The 17,060-nt window shown below is 37.1% G+C and overlaps 1 protein-coding gene across 3 annotated transcripts in view; it reads right to left on the minus strand.

The window, feature by feature from the left end:
• EYA3 (EYA transcriptional coactivator and phosphatase 3) overlaps positions 1-17,060 on the minus strand; it is a 94,881-nt gene that overhangs the window by 66,975 nt on the left and 10,846 nt on the right. For all 3 annotated transcript variants that reach the window (XM_010830157.1, XM_010830155.1, XM_010830156.1), the window contains one exon: positions 6,207-6,307. In XM_010830157.1, the coding sequence (XP_010828459.1) occupies positions 6,207-6,239 (33 nt within the window). In that variant the 5' untranslated portion in view covers positions 6,240-6,307. The remainder of the gene's footprint in view (positions 1-6,206; positions 6,308-17,060) is intronic.

Genomic DNA, 17,060 nt, shown 5'->3' on the forward strand with positions numbered 1-17,060 from the left:
AGTTTGAGTGAACTCTGGGAGTTGGTGATGGACAGGGAGGCCTGGCATGCTGCGATTCATGGGGTCGCAAAGAATCGGACACGACTGAGTGACTGAACTGAACTGATCTACTTCAAAGACCTGCTTTGAAAATGAAACTGGTGAAAAGGAGTGGATAGGGAGAGAAAGAATGAGTGAGCAGTTTATGAAAAGACAAACTGATATACAACTGTTATATTAAGAAATACCACTTTCTAGATAAGAAAATTACATTATGCATCTCAAATGTCACTCCAGAATTATTCTGAGATGCCTCACAAGTATATAATTATTATGCTTCTTAAGTTTTAACAAGAGGCTAAGTCATACTAGAGCTTGATAAACTGTAATCTTGGGAATAATAAATCCAACAGAAGTCTGCATGAAGTCTTAAAAAGGAAGACGTCTGTGTCAGAATTTATCCACCGCTGTCCAACAAAGCATATCATTCTTTTTACTAGAAAGTAATACTGTATGTTCTAGTAGGGGAAAGAGTTTGATCATAACCTAGATGAAATTACACACACACACAAATTTAATATTATTTTCTTTGATCACACTTACCAACGGGCAGTGGCAACGTTAGTTGCTCAGCTGTGTTTGACTCTGCAAGCCCATGGACTGCAGCCTGCCAGGGCTCTCTCTCCATGGAATTCTTCAGGTGAGAATACTGGAGTGGGTTGCCATTCCCTTCTCCAGGGGATCTTCCCAACCCAGGGATCAAACCCAGGTCTCCTCCATTTCAGGCAGATTTTTTTATCAGCTGAACCACCAGGGAAGCCCTTACCAATAGTCACCTAATTATTAATCTGACTTCCAGAACTTGATATAAGGAAATCAGCATACAGGGGATGAGAACAAGCATTCCAAATGACTAGAAAGGTAAATACCTGTGGCAGAGACAACTGCCTGTTCCACCACTGCATACGGAGCATGACTTGCAATGGGAGGCAAGAAATGTGTCTTTTTAAGTTCACAGGCTACCAGTTCAAAAGAGGTCACAACTGGATCTAGTAGAAACTAGTGAGCATCAGACCCTGGACTGGATCTGGATGCAGCAATGGATGGAATTTGGGGCTGTTCCTCTTAAGAGAAATGTATAGGGAAAGGAGTTACATATTGTTTTTCACATCAGAAAATCAAACAGGCGACCCAAAGAAAAGATTAGGGTAGATCCACATATAAATATTCACTAGTCTTCTTCCTCTCCCTGGTTACACAGGATGCTACAGACTGAGTATCTGTATTCCGCCCCCCGCAAACCAATTCATATTTTGAAATTTTATCCCAAATATGATAAAATGTGCAAGTGGGGCTTTTGGGGTGATAAGATTATGAGGGTGGAGCCCTCACAAATATGATTAGTGCCCTTATAAAGGAGACCTCCTTTGCTATACAGCAAAAATATAGCAGTCTATGAGCCAGGAAGCAGGCCCTTACCAGACACCAAATCACTTATATGTTTGGAATCTAAAACATGATACAAATGAATTTATCTATGAAATAGACATAGACCCACAAACATAGAGAACTGACTTGTGGTTGCCAAGGGAGAGGAGAGTGGGAGAGGGGTGAACTGGGAGTTGGTGATTAGCAGATGTAAAGTATTATACATATGTATAATTGAATCACTTTGCAGTACACCAGAAACTAACACCAACCACACCTCAATAAAATAAAATTTTAAAAAAATCATGACTTTATCATTATCAACTTGGGACAGGACCATTCTTTCCACTGAAGCTTTAGAACTGAACTGAACTGAACAGTCTGTGAAAATTTTCCTCAGTATCTGACGTTAACTCTTCTTATCCTAGTTATTTGTAACAGTTAATACATCTTCTACATTTTCTGTATTTGTCTATTTCACACCCATTAATCACAGGGCCAAACTAAGAGCCAAAGTTGCTTACATCTCCCCTGCAATCCAGAGCCTATATTTTGAACCATAGTCTGAACTATATTCCCCTGCTCTAAATAAACCCAGGGCCAGATACCTAGTGATAGTTTCTGTACCTCAAATCTCCAATCCTAAATAAACAATTACCCTGCCTTACCTTGCCTATTCAGTTTAGTTCAGTTCAGTCGCTCAGTTGTATCTGACTCTTTGTGACCCCTTGAATTGCAGCACGCCAGGCCTCCCTGTCCATCACCAACTCCCGGAGTTCTCCCAAACTCATATCCATCGAGTCGGTGATGCCATCCAGCCATCTCATCCCCTGTCGTCCCCTTCTCCTCCTGCCCCTAATCCCTCCCAGCATCAGGGTCTTTCCAATGAGTCAATTCTTCGCATGACGTGGCCAAAGTATTGGAGTTTCAGCTTCAGCATCAGTCCTTCCAATGAACACCCACGACTGATCGGGCTGAATCTCCTTGCAGTCCAAGGGACTCTCCAGAGTCTTCTCCAACATCACAGTTCAAAAGCATCAATTCTTTGGCGCTCAGCTTTCTTCACAGTCCAACTCTCACATCCATACATGACCACAGGAAAAACCACAGCCTTGACTAGACGGACCTTTGTTGGCAAAACAATGTCTCTGCTTTTGAATATGCTATCTAGGTTGGTCATAACTTTCCTTCCAAGGAGTAAGTGTCTTTTAACTTCATGGCTGCAATCACCATCGGCAGTGATTTTGGAGCCCAGAAAAATAAAGTCTGACACTGTTTTCACTGTTTCCCCATCTATTTCCCATGAAGTGATGGGACCAGATGGCATGATATTAGTTTTCAGAATGTTGAGCTTTAAGCCAACTTTTTCACTCTCCACTTTCACTTTCATCAAGAGGCTTTTGAGTTCCTCTTCACTTTCTGCCATAAGGGTGGTGTCATCTGCATATCTGAGGTTATTGATATTTCTCCCGGCAATCTTGATTCCAGCTTGTGCTTCTTCCAGCCCAGCATTTCTCATGATGTACTCTACATGTAAGTTAAATAAGCAGGATGACAATATACAGCCTTGATGTACTCCTTTTCCTATTTGGAACCAGTCTGTTGTTCCATGTCCAGTTCTAACTGTTGCTTCCTGACCTGCGTACAGATTTCTCAAGAGGCAGGTCAGATGGTCTGGTACTGTCATCTCTTTCAGAATTTTCCACAGTTTATTGTGATCCACACAGTCAAAGGCTTTAGCATAGTCAATAAAACAGAAATAGATGTTTTTCTGGAACTCTCTTCCTTTTTCCATGATCCAGCGGATGTTGGCAATTTGATCTCTGGTTCCTCTGCCTTTTCTAAAACCAGCTTGAACATCAGGAAGTTGACGGTTCATGTATTGCTGAAGCCTGGCTTGGAGAATTTTGAGCATTACTTTACTAGCGTGTGAGATGCGTGCAACTGTGCAGTAGTTTGAGCATTCTTTGGCATTGCCTTTCTTTGGGATTGGAATGAAAACTGACCTTTTCCAGTCCTGTGGCCACTGCTGAGTTTTCCCACTTTGCTGACATATTGAGTGCAGCACTTTCACAGCATCATCTTTCAGGATTTGAAATAGCTCAACTGGAATTCCATCACCTCCACTAGCTTTGTTCATAGTGATGCTTTCTAAGGCCCACTTGACTTCACATTTCAGGATGTCTGGCTCTAGGTGAGTGATCACATCATCGTGATTATCTGGGTCGTGAAGATCTTTTTTGTACCTTGCCTGTAGAAACCTCAATTACGAGTGTGGCCTATGCATTCCCCTACGATACATTCTAGGATTGCTCTATGTGTCTCTGCCTCCTGAATGACACTGGTGCTCTCCCTGGGACCCTTTGTGGCATGCTATGTCTCTTATTTCTAAGAGAATTGTAACAGTAAACTTTTCTCTCAATGGCACTGATCTCTTTGTGTTGTCACTCAGTCACCTTCATAAATTAAGACAATTAAGACAATAAATTAAGACAATAAATTGGTACAAACCAATTAAAAAAAAAAAAAGATGTCCCATGACAATCACCATCTACAGTCAGCAGAAAATTTTTATTTTTTTTAATTAAAAAAAAATTTTTGGGCTGCGCCACATGGCTTGTGAGATCTTAGTCTCAGGTATCACACCCATGCCCCTGTTAGTGTAAGTGGAGATTCCCAGTCACTGGACCACCAGGAATTCCCAGAAAATCTGCTTTTAAACCACTTTAATTTCTCACCTCTCTCTGAAATAACAATCAGGTTTTGCACGTCATGTTATAGAAACTAAATAGAACGACAAGGAGATGAAGCAGAGGGGGAAAAATGACTCACCAACAGGTCAGCTTCACAATTCTCACTACCTTAAATAGGTAAGGAGCAACTAACAATACTCATTTCAGCAGGATGTCAACATTTACATAAGCCTTTTGAAACTATGACTAGACGTTTGTCTTACAATCTTCCTTGGTACATTCAGTGTCTCTAACTCAGCTATTTGTTCTCACAGTGTATATCTCTGAAACATCGCTGAGGATGATTTTTAACCCTACCATTTCCTTGATTATTAATGTTCCACCAGGGATAGGGGAATGACATTTTAAATGTTTCAAAAGGTCATTTTACCAACTGCTTAGGTCTTCCTAGCTTTATACTCAAACGAGGGGACTAAAAGAGTAATAGCAAAAGAATCACTGATGTGCATGTCTGAACATAAAGTATAATACTTAAAATACTTAGAGGACTTTATCATTTAAATGGAAGCAGGTGACCATCTTTCATTGATGTAAAGAACACATCTAGAACATAAAAACATACTCTGTTATCTTCTTTCAAAATTTAAAGTTTTTTAGGCTGGACTTTTACTGAGAGATAAAAATGTACCACTCACTATTCTCTTAAAATGCAAGAGGCTTATTCAGGAGAGCAAATTGAATCAGTATTTATCTTATTTCAGAAAAAGAAGCTCAAGTAAAAGGAAAAGATTCTTTAACAAAAAAGTATTTTAAGAGAATGATTACTATGTCTTCCTTTTTTAAATGCTATGGGTTAAAAAAGAAAAAAAAAAAACACTTAAAAAGACCAAAAGAAAAAAAAAAGAAACCACGGTAAGGCAATAAATCTGTAGCACCCAAGTACATTTAAAATTAATTTATGTTAAATATTTAAAAGAAATTAAGAATTCAACTTATTCTCGAGGGTCTTATCAATTTTAAAGAATTAGCCAGTGGTCAAACTATATTTTCTTCAACTATTACTACTTTAAAAAATTTAGTCAGGGAAATTTAGGCAAAAATAAAACTAGATTTTCCAGCAGAAATAATATATACTGTTTGGTAAATGTCCTCTTTTATTTTGTAAAAACTTTAAGAATACCATTGCTTTAAAAATGACAACAATTTATTTTATATTAGAGCATAGCCGATCAACAATGCTGTGATAGTTTCACGTGGACAACAAAAGGACTCAGCCATACATATAGATACATCCATTCCTCCCCAAAGTCCCCTCCCATCTAACATTGAGCACAGTTCCCTGAGTTATACAGTAGAACCTTGTTGGTTATCCATTTTAAATATAACAGTGTACACATGTCCATCCCAAACTCCCTAACTATCCCTTCACCCCGTCCTTCACTACAGGCAACCATAAGACTGTGAGTCTGTGTTATTTTATAAATAAGTTCATTTGTATCATTCCTTTTTAAATTTTACATGTAAGGGATGTCGGGGCTTCCAAGGTGGTGCTAGTGGTAAAGAATTCACCTGCCAAAGCAGGAGACATAAGAGATATGGGTTCGATCTCTGGGTTGGGAAGATCCCCTGGAGGAGAACAGGACAACTCCATGCCAGTATTCTTGTGTGGAGAATCCCATGGACAGAGGAGCCTGATAGGCTACAGTCTGTAGGGTCCCAAAGAGTCAGACATGACTGAAGCGACAGTCATGTTTTAGCAGCAGCAGCAAAAAGGATGTCATGATATTTCTCCTTTGTCCAACTTACTTCACTCAATTTGACAATCTCTAGGTCCATCCATTGCTGCAAATTAGCCACTGCTTTTTTAAAATGGCATTTCTAAATACAATACTTACTTTGTAAAGCTGAATTTTCTAAGCAGACTCTTTGGCATTAAGTCAGCAAAATATAAATTTAAGTACACTTTTCTTAGAAGAATATTATTAAGGAGTCCTTTCATCAATTTTATTTCTAACTTAGAATCTGTAGTATAACTGAATAATATTTAAAGTTTCTTAAAATTAGCCTTTCTACAATCAACTTTAAATTGTTAAAGGAAATACTTACTGGTTGCTCTGGTAAATCTTGCTCTTCTTCCATCAGGACCAATATTTCTTTATTACACTTTTGTGACTGGATTGCAAGTATCCCCCAGCAGTCTTCACAATCTGTTTAAAAAAGAACGGGGATTCAACACTTTATGTACTCTTAGAGCATTATCATTGAGGCCATCAGAGAATAATTTTTAAAATATTTTGCTACCTCAGTCTTTCTACGTGAGCTCTAATCTCAAATCTGCACGTGGCTTTTCAAAATTGACATGCTGCACCAAGTCAGGTAGGTTTACCCGACTTTATAATACCTTGCAAAAGCCAACACGTGGAACCACTTCTGCTGTACTTAAAACACGGTTACTATAGTGCCCAAGGCATTAAACACTGTAACAGCCATGTAAATGAACTAAGACACAATTGTTTAAAAATTTGGGTTATATTAAAAATTTTAAACATTAGCCGAGCCAGTCAATAACTTACGATAACATCCAGCCTGCTTTAACATGGACTATTTACATAACTGCTAACACACACAGGATCACTTTAAATAGCAGGTAAACTGAAACATCGAGTAAATACTTTCACAACCATCTGTATATATGTAATTAACACAAAGGAAACTTTTGGATCTATTTTAGTAATGCAAATAAATAAAGTGAAATATTGAATCATAGAATTAAGGAAAATAAAAATGAAAGCTAGGATCCATTTTATCCTGAAATAACAAGCTCCACTAAATTTACCACTTAGTCAATTATTAAAGCAAAACCTTTACTTTCTCAGCCCCTGCTCTTCCTGTTCGGATTTCCAAACTAGAGAAGAAAAACAGGACTCTAAGCCCCTGAAAAAAAAGAAAGTGAAAGTGGCTCAGTTGTATCCGACTCTTCGCGACCACATGGACTATACTGTCTATGAAATTCTCCAGGCCAGAATCCTGGAGTGGGTAGCCTTCCCCTTCTCCAGGGGACCTTCCTGACCCAGGGATCAAAAGGGGTGCCCTGCACTGCAGGCGGATTCTTTACCAGCTGAGCCACCAGGGAAACCCACACTTACTGGTAAGAACACGTTTTTGTATCCTGCTGCCAGAAGAACAGAAAGATGTTAGAAAGCAAAATAATTATAAAAACTAAAAACTCCTCATTTCTATTTAACAAAAATGAGAATAGTACTTCTCCAAAACACATGATTGTTTGTGCTTCTAATTAAGGTCACACCTGTTTTCACTTTTTACCAACCACTGTAACCAACTTCACATACAAAGCTAAATAAAGCGAGTAGAGAATCTTGTTGCAGATGTAATGAATAAAAAGGGAATTGAAAAGCTTCAATCGTGCCAATTTACCACCACTCCGCTTCTACTGCTCTATCCTGGTACAATACAACATACTTTAGGGGCACACTCCGGAATGGGGAAAGGAGAGAAAACACGTGTAAGGGATGCAATCAGATGCACAACTGTCCAGCTCTGACACAGCTTTCCTCCCTGCCCTGATCTAAAATGTCAAAAGAAAAAAAAGTTTGAAGGTCAGAAGCACTTGATGCTCAATGCACTCACGTGTAGCTCATCCACAGAGCCTCAAAAGCTAAGTTCTCAAACTACATGACGCAGATAACTAGTGCTGCAGAATTACAGTGCGCGATAACCAAAGCCCACAGGAGCTATCTTCCCTGCACTTGTTTTGCTCTACTCAGGAGAGCATGACCAACGTGACGTGAAGCTGATGCACAATTATGAAAGATGAAACGTTTTCATGTTTTACCAGCTTATATCTGACTTAGTTTTAAAATGAAGTGTCTTATCTCTATGGGATTTTTACAGAGCCAATGTACATAATGTACATATATGACTTTATCCCGAAACAGGAAAATAGAACCAAATCATTAGAGAAATGTAATGCCTTTAAATACCTTATTTGTTAAAATTTTGTGTGACCAGCTCTCACCTAAACAAAAAGTGATAATATTCTATGTCTTACTTAATTGAAGGCTGTAACTGTAATGATTGAATCTCTAATCAGTAGATTCTCAGCAAAGGAGAGTAAAGGGATATTCTTTCTCTTGGAGGAAGGGTTATAAATCTCTCGTGAGCAAGAGGAAGGGAAGAAAAATAGTGTTTTTTTTAAAGAAAAAAGAGGGTACTCAATAAAATGTGCTTTCCTTATTTTCTTGATTTTAAAAATATGAACAGTGTTAAAGGAGAACACAGATCTCTTTTATAGATCAAAGGGATCATGGGTTTTAAAAGAGATACTACTCTTAATAGCAGGGAAATAGATTCTCAAGCCATACAAAACTAAATGGTAAAATCTTGAATTTTGTTTTTTAGAAAGATGGTAATACTACAGTGATTTTACAACAGAAAGGGAATAGCTTCCTAGTTTTCTTGAGATAAATCCTATGGCAGGTTGCAAGAAAACTTTCATTAAGAGAACAATTGGAAGACAATCTTTCTACCTCTACTTTTTTCTTTGAAAACAAGTACCCTTGGTTGTTTCCATCTTAAGAATTACCTTTATCTTTTTCATTTTTCAACTGAGAAAAATAAAAGGATCATAGATAATTTTTACATTTTAAAAAAAGTTTAAAGATCAAATAATCAATGAACACCAATAATTTTGATAATTTTACAGTTAACACAAAAAGCAAACTACAAAGGATGCATATGGCTTAGTGCTGCAGAATTTCTGGGATTCTGCTGGCATGTGATATATCTGAAGTCTGTAAACATACACTCTGGTACACTTGTATATAAAATATATTAATAATGACTATAACATATGTGATTCTATTACACCATGCATGTAAGATACTGAGATGTGCTGTGGTTAGTTGCTCAGTAGTGTCCGACTCTTTGTGACCCCATGGACTACAGCCTGCCAGGCTCCTCTGTCCATGGGATTCTCCAAGCAAGAAAACTGGAGTGGGTTGCCATGCCCTCCTCCAGGGGATCTTCCTGACACAGGGATCGAACCCAGATCTCCCGCACTGCAGGTGGATTCTTCACTGTCGGAGCCACCAGGGAAGCCCAAGAATCCTGGAGTAGGTAGCCTATCCCTTCTCCAGGGGATCTTCCCGACCCAGGAATCAAACCGGGGTCTCCTGCATTGCAGGCGGATTCTTTACCAACTGAAGTACCAGGGAAGCCCCATGTAAGATACTTTCCATCAATATAATATTCTTCCTTCTTTCCAATAATTTGTTAAATATCTGAATTGTACTAAATAAAAGAACACAAGTATTTACCATGTTCCTAGCATTTATCAATGTGCTAATAAAACTTTTAATATTAAGACCTTACATCATTTTCAGCAAGTGGCACATGCTTACAATAGAAAGTCACACTTACTAACCACCAAATGAAAGTGTTGTAAGGTGTTCCAGTACTTGATAATAGTAAAAGTACAGAATTACCATACAAATCTTAGTTTTCTTGCTTTCCTGTACTCGCTCTGAAGTTTAACTGCATATTTTGTCTTTTTGTTTTGGGGTGTTTCTTTTAACCATTAATATAACCTGACATTATTTTACATTCAGTGAGATTCATCTTTTTAAATTCAGTTTAGTCGCTCAGTTGTGTCCGACTCTTTCCAACCCATGGAAGACTGCAGCATGCCAGGCTTCCCTGTCCATCAGCAACTCCCGGAGCTTACTCAAACTCATGTCCATTGAGTCAGTGATGCCATCCAACCATCTCATCTTTTGAAATATCCAATATCTTCTGAATTAAAATATCCAATAATATACAATGGTTTGACTTAAAAGTGGAAAGCAGATTCTTAACGTAGTGTAAATGAATGTAATTACAATTTACTCAAACAGCCAAACAAAACATATCCTGAGTGCATTTTTGTTTTAAGTACTTTCAAGGCATTTGGACAGTAACAGCTTTTCATAATTTTCCAGTTTCAATTCTTACTATCGACTTTTAATTAAACCCTTTTACCACCATTTTTGGAGAGAGTTTATATCCACATGCCTTCATGGGCAGAAATCTGGAAAAACTATAACTAAAGGTGGTGCCAGTGGTAAAGAACCTGCCTGCAAATTCAGGAGACGTCAGAGACACAGGTTCGACCCCTGGGTCGGGAAGATCCCCTGGAGGAGAAAAGGCTATTGAAGTTTCCCCGGGGAAAATGAACAGCCTGCTTCCCAAAATTAAATAAATCTCAGCAATAATAGTTATAAGCATCAGGAGCCTAAAGAAGTTATCAAGAAGTAGGTAACTGGCAAATGTTTATCATGCTGTCCTCAAATATAATTACACATATACATTGAAGAATGAAAACAAATAGCGAAATACCCTCTTCTATGTGACCTGAAGAAAACTGCTTCAAGTACTATTATTCAACAGTAACTGAAATCTTCTAAAGGGGATCTATCAATTAATTTAGAAACAAGTGTCCTAACACCTAAAGTACCATGATAAAGCCTAAAGATATCTCATTAAATTCTAATTTATAAACTAGGAGGCTTCATAAAGCAAAATCAGAAAAGATGTAATGAAAATGGCTCAAAACATAAGAAAACATATCAACGGTCTCTTGCAGAACAGTACTTAGTAGTAAGTATCGGTGGGATGATACTAAATGCTAATTTGGGTATCATAATCTATACAATCTATCAGGATGTTTCAAATAAATAAACAAAGATTTATTCTAATATGTACAAACTTCTTACTGAAATTAGACAAAAATAATGATGGGTACCTTGGAGGAGAATAACAAAGTCAGTTAAGAAAGATCAGTCCTACATCAGTCTTGAAAACCAACTATAGTGGGAAGGATAAGAGACCTATTGATTACCGAGCATGTAAAACCCACTACATATTTTTACATTCGTTGTCTTACTTAATTTTATCTCCACAACCATCTTAAAACACAATTGGTGTATCTTCATATCCCCTAGGTACAGGACAAGTGGAATTCAGAAATTTAAACAATCTACCTGAGGTTAATAGCAATCGTGTTTCAGCTTAAAGCAGAACTATATTAAATAAGGATAGTAGAGGATAGTGGTGAAGGATGGCTGTGCAACATTGCAAATGTACTTAATGCTGTGGAATGATATACTGAAAATGGTTAAAATTATTAATTTTGTTATGTATACTTACCACAATTAAAAAAAAATACAAGAAGATCCACGAGACTAGAAAGACCAAAATAATGATCAAATTTCAAAAGTGCTTAAAGTGCAGAAAATCCTTATTTAAATATTGTCAGAAAAACTGAGGATAATGTGGAGAAAAACACATCCACATCATACATTATGAGTAATTCTAAATACATGAAGAACTGAGCATTCAAATAATACTGGAGAAAACAGAATAGCCTATTTATCTCATCTGTGAGAAAGAGATTAAATTTGGGTCAATAAAAGAAAGCATAAGCAACAAATCAATAGATCTGGTTTTGTAAAACATACTTTAACACAATGAAAAATAACAACTGTAAGAGTAAAAGGATATAAACAAATGGAAGCAATACCTGCAATAATTATGACAGATAAACTTAACGTCTACAACATTTGAAAGAAAGTGAAAGTGAACTCGCTCAGTCGTGTCTGACTCTTTGCGACCCCGTGGACTGCAGCCTGCCAGGCTCCTCTGTCCATGGGATTCTCCAGGCAAGAGCACTGGAGTGGGCTGCCATTTTACCCATCTTCTATGTGGGGCAAAAGGATACAGACAACTTAGGTAACAACAAAGATCAAGTCGGCACTCAGGGAAAAAAGATTCTCACTACTAACTGAATAAATTTTAATATTAAAAAAAAAAAAAAACACTTCACACATATTAAACTACAAAAATAATCTAAACAACAAAACCTAAAGTTATCTGAAACATAAGAAGAAAAGAAATATTCAGGCCCTTGTTGTAAAACTGTATGTATCTTCAGACTGTTCTCTGGTTAGAGTATAAAAGATGTCATAAAATTGCCTGTGGCCTGATTAACTTTTCTTGGATTTCCCCCCCAAAATTAAATACAGGGGTAAAAGCTAAATTTATTTTAAAAACTAAGTGTTTCTTGCTCACAGAAATTAAAAATTAGAAACAATCAACATGTGGAGAGATTTACCTAAGCTGTAATTCTACATTCTGTATTAAATGAAATTGTAAATTTTTTTTAAGCTGTGCCAAGCGGCAGGTGTATCTTATAATAGTTCCCTGACTGGGAATCAAACACACACCCCCTGCAATGGAAGGGTAGAGTCTTAACCAATGGATCACCAAGGATTTTGCTGTAACCTATTTCAATACAGGTCCATTTAAAAGGTGAAAAAAAAAAGGTAAGATTTTACACTGATTATAGCTTATAATAATAGTTTAATAAGACTCAAAAGCAGATACAAAGGGATACAATTTGGATGTCTTAAGGTTTGTATGTGCGTGCATGCCTGCTTAGTTGCTCAGTCATGTCTGACTCTCTACAACCCCATGACCTGTAGCCCGCTCCTCTATCCATGGAATTTTCCAGGCAAGAATACTGGAGCCAGTTGCCATTTGCTACTCCAAGGGATCTTCCCAATCCAGGGATTGAACCCGTATCTTTTCCATCTCTTGCACTGGCAGGTGGATTCTTTACCACTGCGCCACCTGGGAAGCCCAGAGAGTAGCATGCTTCTTCATAAAAGCATTTACTAAACATTTAATTTAAAATTTTGTAACACTATGCTAAGCACTGTATCAAGAAAATTAATAAATAGATTATACAGAATGATACTAATCAGAAATTTTTGTCATTAGAAAAATGTGACTTTTATAACTTAGTAAATATCTTTTTAGGTTTTTTGCATGTATTTCTTTCTTTGGAACTCCCTTTTTTGTATTTCCTGGAAACAGCCTTAGAATTCTTTCTCAACATAAAGTATTCATTGAATATCTGAAACCAGAAGAAAAATACTAAAGTAGAACACAGGATAGAATATGCTGGTATTTAAAGACATATTCTGAAAGAAATCATAATTACTTAGAGTGTTTTGCCTGCTTTCAAAAATGCATGTCAGTGTTGAAAATGCCATTTAACTAAACACTAAAATGTATATATCAAACAGAGTAAAAATATAAAGGCTTCATTAATTGAACCAGTAAAAGCTGTTAATGTTAACTTCAAGCAACAAAGTAAACAAGAGTAAATTTTAGGAATTTACTCTTTTCCTGGATAAAGACTCTTAACTGAAATAATTTCCCCAGAGACTATTATTTTCTGGTTGTTCTAAAATGAAGGAATCGAATCCACAGAGGCCAGCAGTCTCAAACTCTGGAATCTTCTCTGAAAGCAACTTAAAAAGGATGATATACAAATTAAACTTAAATCACTAAAAGAAAAGTATATGCTTACCAAACAAATTTCAGGATAACATTATGAAAGTTTTGTTTAAAAAAAAAAATTGTAATTTAAATTGCATTAGACCACGAAGGTCTAATTTAAGGATGAGTTTACAATACTGAGTTCTATCTAAGAACACAGTATGTATTTCCAGTTACTTAATATTTTTTTTAGTCTCTTAGCAAATCCTCTACATTTCTTTGTGCTGGCATTTTATCTTTTTGCTTTGTTATATTTTTCATTATATTTTCTAAAGAAGTTACTTTTTATATATAGGAAAGTTGTTAATATTGGCACATTAATTTTGTAATCTCCCCTGTTACCAAAGTCTCTTATTGTTTCTAACAATGAGAATAATAAGATGGTTGATTCTTGAGTTTCATGTATATATTTTCCCCATCTGCATAAAAATAGTTCTTCCTCTTTCCCCAATATTAACCTCTTTATTTCTTCTGCTTGCCTAATAATATTCTTACACCTCCACTATAATATTAAGTAACTGCTAACTGTTGAGCATTCTTTTCTTTTCCTCACCTTAATAAGAATACATCTTGCATACCACTACTAAGCATGACACTGGTGATTTTCTGCCATCCACAAAAATGACCATATGGGTTTTCTCTTTACTATTAATACAGTATGTTACTAGATTTCGGACATTGAACCACATAATGCACTTAGTTCAGAGATGAACCTCTTGCACTATAGAGTATTATTTTTAACGTACTGTTGAATCTGTTTTCTGGTACTGAATCCATGATGTTCAATAACTATCTCTAATTTGAGAGGGGAAAGGCTATTTTTACAGGGTGAGTTCCCATTCAGGTCAAATACAGTCTTGCAAATGAGGTCTTTCAAGGAACCACTAGAAGGTCAAATAATAATGTTTTCTGGGAACAGGGCTTTGAAGGAGCTCCATTCTTGTTCTGCCCCTTCCAGCGGCTTCCAGGATGCTAGTTTTCACCATGACTGTGGGCTGCTGGTTTCCAAGGCTGGAGCTAGAGAGATGAGAATGGGCACAATGCAAGCTAAAATGCTACAAAGTTCACTGCTTTTGCTGAAATTCAGCTATTTTTCTTGACTAAACATTCAGATTGCTGCAAGCCTATAGTTAATTTTCAGAATCCTGAAAGCGTTGACTATTTTTGCCAGTATCCTCATTGCTTTTATGGAGAATTTTCAGAGGTTCTTACTCTGCCATTATTGTTGATATCCTCTGCATTTGAATTCCACTCAATCTTTACACTTATTAATGTGCTGTTCACCCTTTATGATTCTTAAAATTTCAATATTTATTTCCTTTTATATTTCCTCTGAAATAATTCTTACCTTTAAAATCTATATTACATTATACTAAATTTAGTGTTTTATATTAATTTATATTACATTATACTAAATTCACACTGTTCACTATCTCCTTTAGTGCTGGATGCATTGGGTACCTCTCTTTCACAGTATTAATTTTCCTTAAGTGGCTGATACATCTAGGTTACTATTAGTTCATATTTGTAGTTAGGAGTTTCAACTAAGCATTCTTTTCTGAGTGGCCGAGAATCTTTGTTCATCTATTATCATACACAGGTTCTAGTTATATACAATGACTTCTAGTGACTATGGAAGAGGCAGGTAGGCAGTGTCTGCAGGTCACTTGCTTTCTGGATATGAATTTCTGCCTCTTCTGAATATCACATAAATTACCACGGATATATCTGGTCTCCCATGCCAGGACTCTACTCTAGAGAATACCTATCATAGCTTTATCTGGGCAAGAAACACCGGAATTAGCTACTCACTTTGCTTTTTGCTTCTGCTGCTTTTGTTGTGGAAGTCTGTAGTTGCTTCAGACTGTGCTTGCTTCTTTCTAACCTCAAAATTCATTCATTCATTTATAAAATAATTATTGAGTGTCTACTATAGTGCCAGGCACTACTGTAGATACTGGGAATTCAGTGATGAACACAAAGTCCCCAGCCTCAAGGAATTTTGTATTCTCACAGGAAGAAAACAAATGCATAAGGTAATATAATTTCACAAAGTAATAATTCTTTAGAAAATAAAACAAAGTAAAGTATAGAGCATGACTGCAGGGGAGCTATTTCAGATTAGGTGATAATTTATCTGAAGTGGTAACATTTAAGCAAAGCCGGGAATAATGCAAAGCAGAAAGCTATAAAAAGATGTACAGGAAGGCTTTCAGAAGGAAACAAATGTAAAGAAACTAACAGGGTAACACCTAGCACTTTTGAGAAATAGCAAAAAGGCTGACTTTTGCAAATTATAGGTGACAGGAAATGAGTCCGAGAAGCAGGCAACCGGGGAGATGACACAGAGCCTTGTAACACATGATGAGCAGTTTGGGGAGGTAATGGGTGCTTCAAGCAAGAGAGTGATGTGTTTTGATTTATATATGCCAAATGCCATGGGGAGAAGAGAGACTATAAAGTAAGCCCTCCCTGAGCAGATTGTTTTATATGTTTCGAAAGCATTTCTCTGGGTTTTATCCAGGAGACGAACACCAGATGCTCAAAATCAAGAGTAAGAGCCAAGAAACTGATGAACCTCCAGGCCCCCTCCCATTCTCCATATTCTTTTACTTGAAGTCTGGTATATTTCTGAAACTTCTGCATATACTTTATGGCATGATTTCTTCTCCTATCAATCCAATTAGAAATCCACTAAAGTCTCACCAGCTGATGGCAACCTTTCTCAAGTACTGCTGCTGCTGCTGCTAAGTTGCTTCAGTCATGTCCGACTCTGTGTGACCCCATAGACGGCACCCACCAGCCTCCCCCGGCCCTGGGATTCTCCAGGCAAGAACACTGGAGTGGGTTGCCATTTCCTTCTCCAATGCATGAAAGTGAAAAGTGAAAGTGAAGTCACTCAGTCGTGTCTGACTCTTAGCAACCCCATGGACTGCAGCCTACCAGGCTCCTCCTTCCGTGGGATTTTCCAGGCAAGAGTACTGGAGTGGGGTGCCATTGCCTTACCTCATAAAAAATACTTATCTAACTTACCCATTAACACAACCACTCAAGAGTCCTCTGTACCCTGGAGTCTGCTGAAGCAGACACAAATATCCAGCAGACCTACACTAAGCTGCCCTTAAGGTTCCCTTTAAAGTAACCATAAGACAGCCTTTCAGCTCTCACAATTTAGGCATCAGCACAAATCACATTTCTGTGGCCAAAAAAACTGGAAACAACTACACCTTCCCTGTGGACTTGATGTGGACGTACAAAAGCCATCATCACGTTGGTTAACTCCTTCTGTAAATAAACTGCCCAGTCAACTGACTGTGGTAAAGCTGGTGAATTCTTCTGGCTACTTTATTGTGAGGCATGACTGACTAATGTATCATGCTATTGTCAGCCCAAGGAATATTTACAGTAACTTTTTTACACTAAATACGCTAATCAGAACTTACTGAGAAAGAATTAAAAAAAAAAAAACAAAACACATTTAGGCTGTACCAAATTCTTATTAGGAAAAATATTTTATCAGGAATAGATTCTCTAAGAAAAACTGTTTTCACAATTTCTAAC

The sequence above is a fragment of the Bison bison genome, unplaced genomic scaffold (genome assembly GCF_000754665.1).
Source record: "Bison bison bison isolate TAMUID 2011002044 unplaced genomic scaffold, Bison_UMD1.0 scf7180017864516, whole genome shotgun sequence".
In the NCBI taxonomy this organism is placed as follows: domain Eukaryota; kingdom Metazoa; phylum Chordata; class Mammalia; order Artiodactyla; family Bovidae; genus Bison; species Bison bison.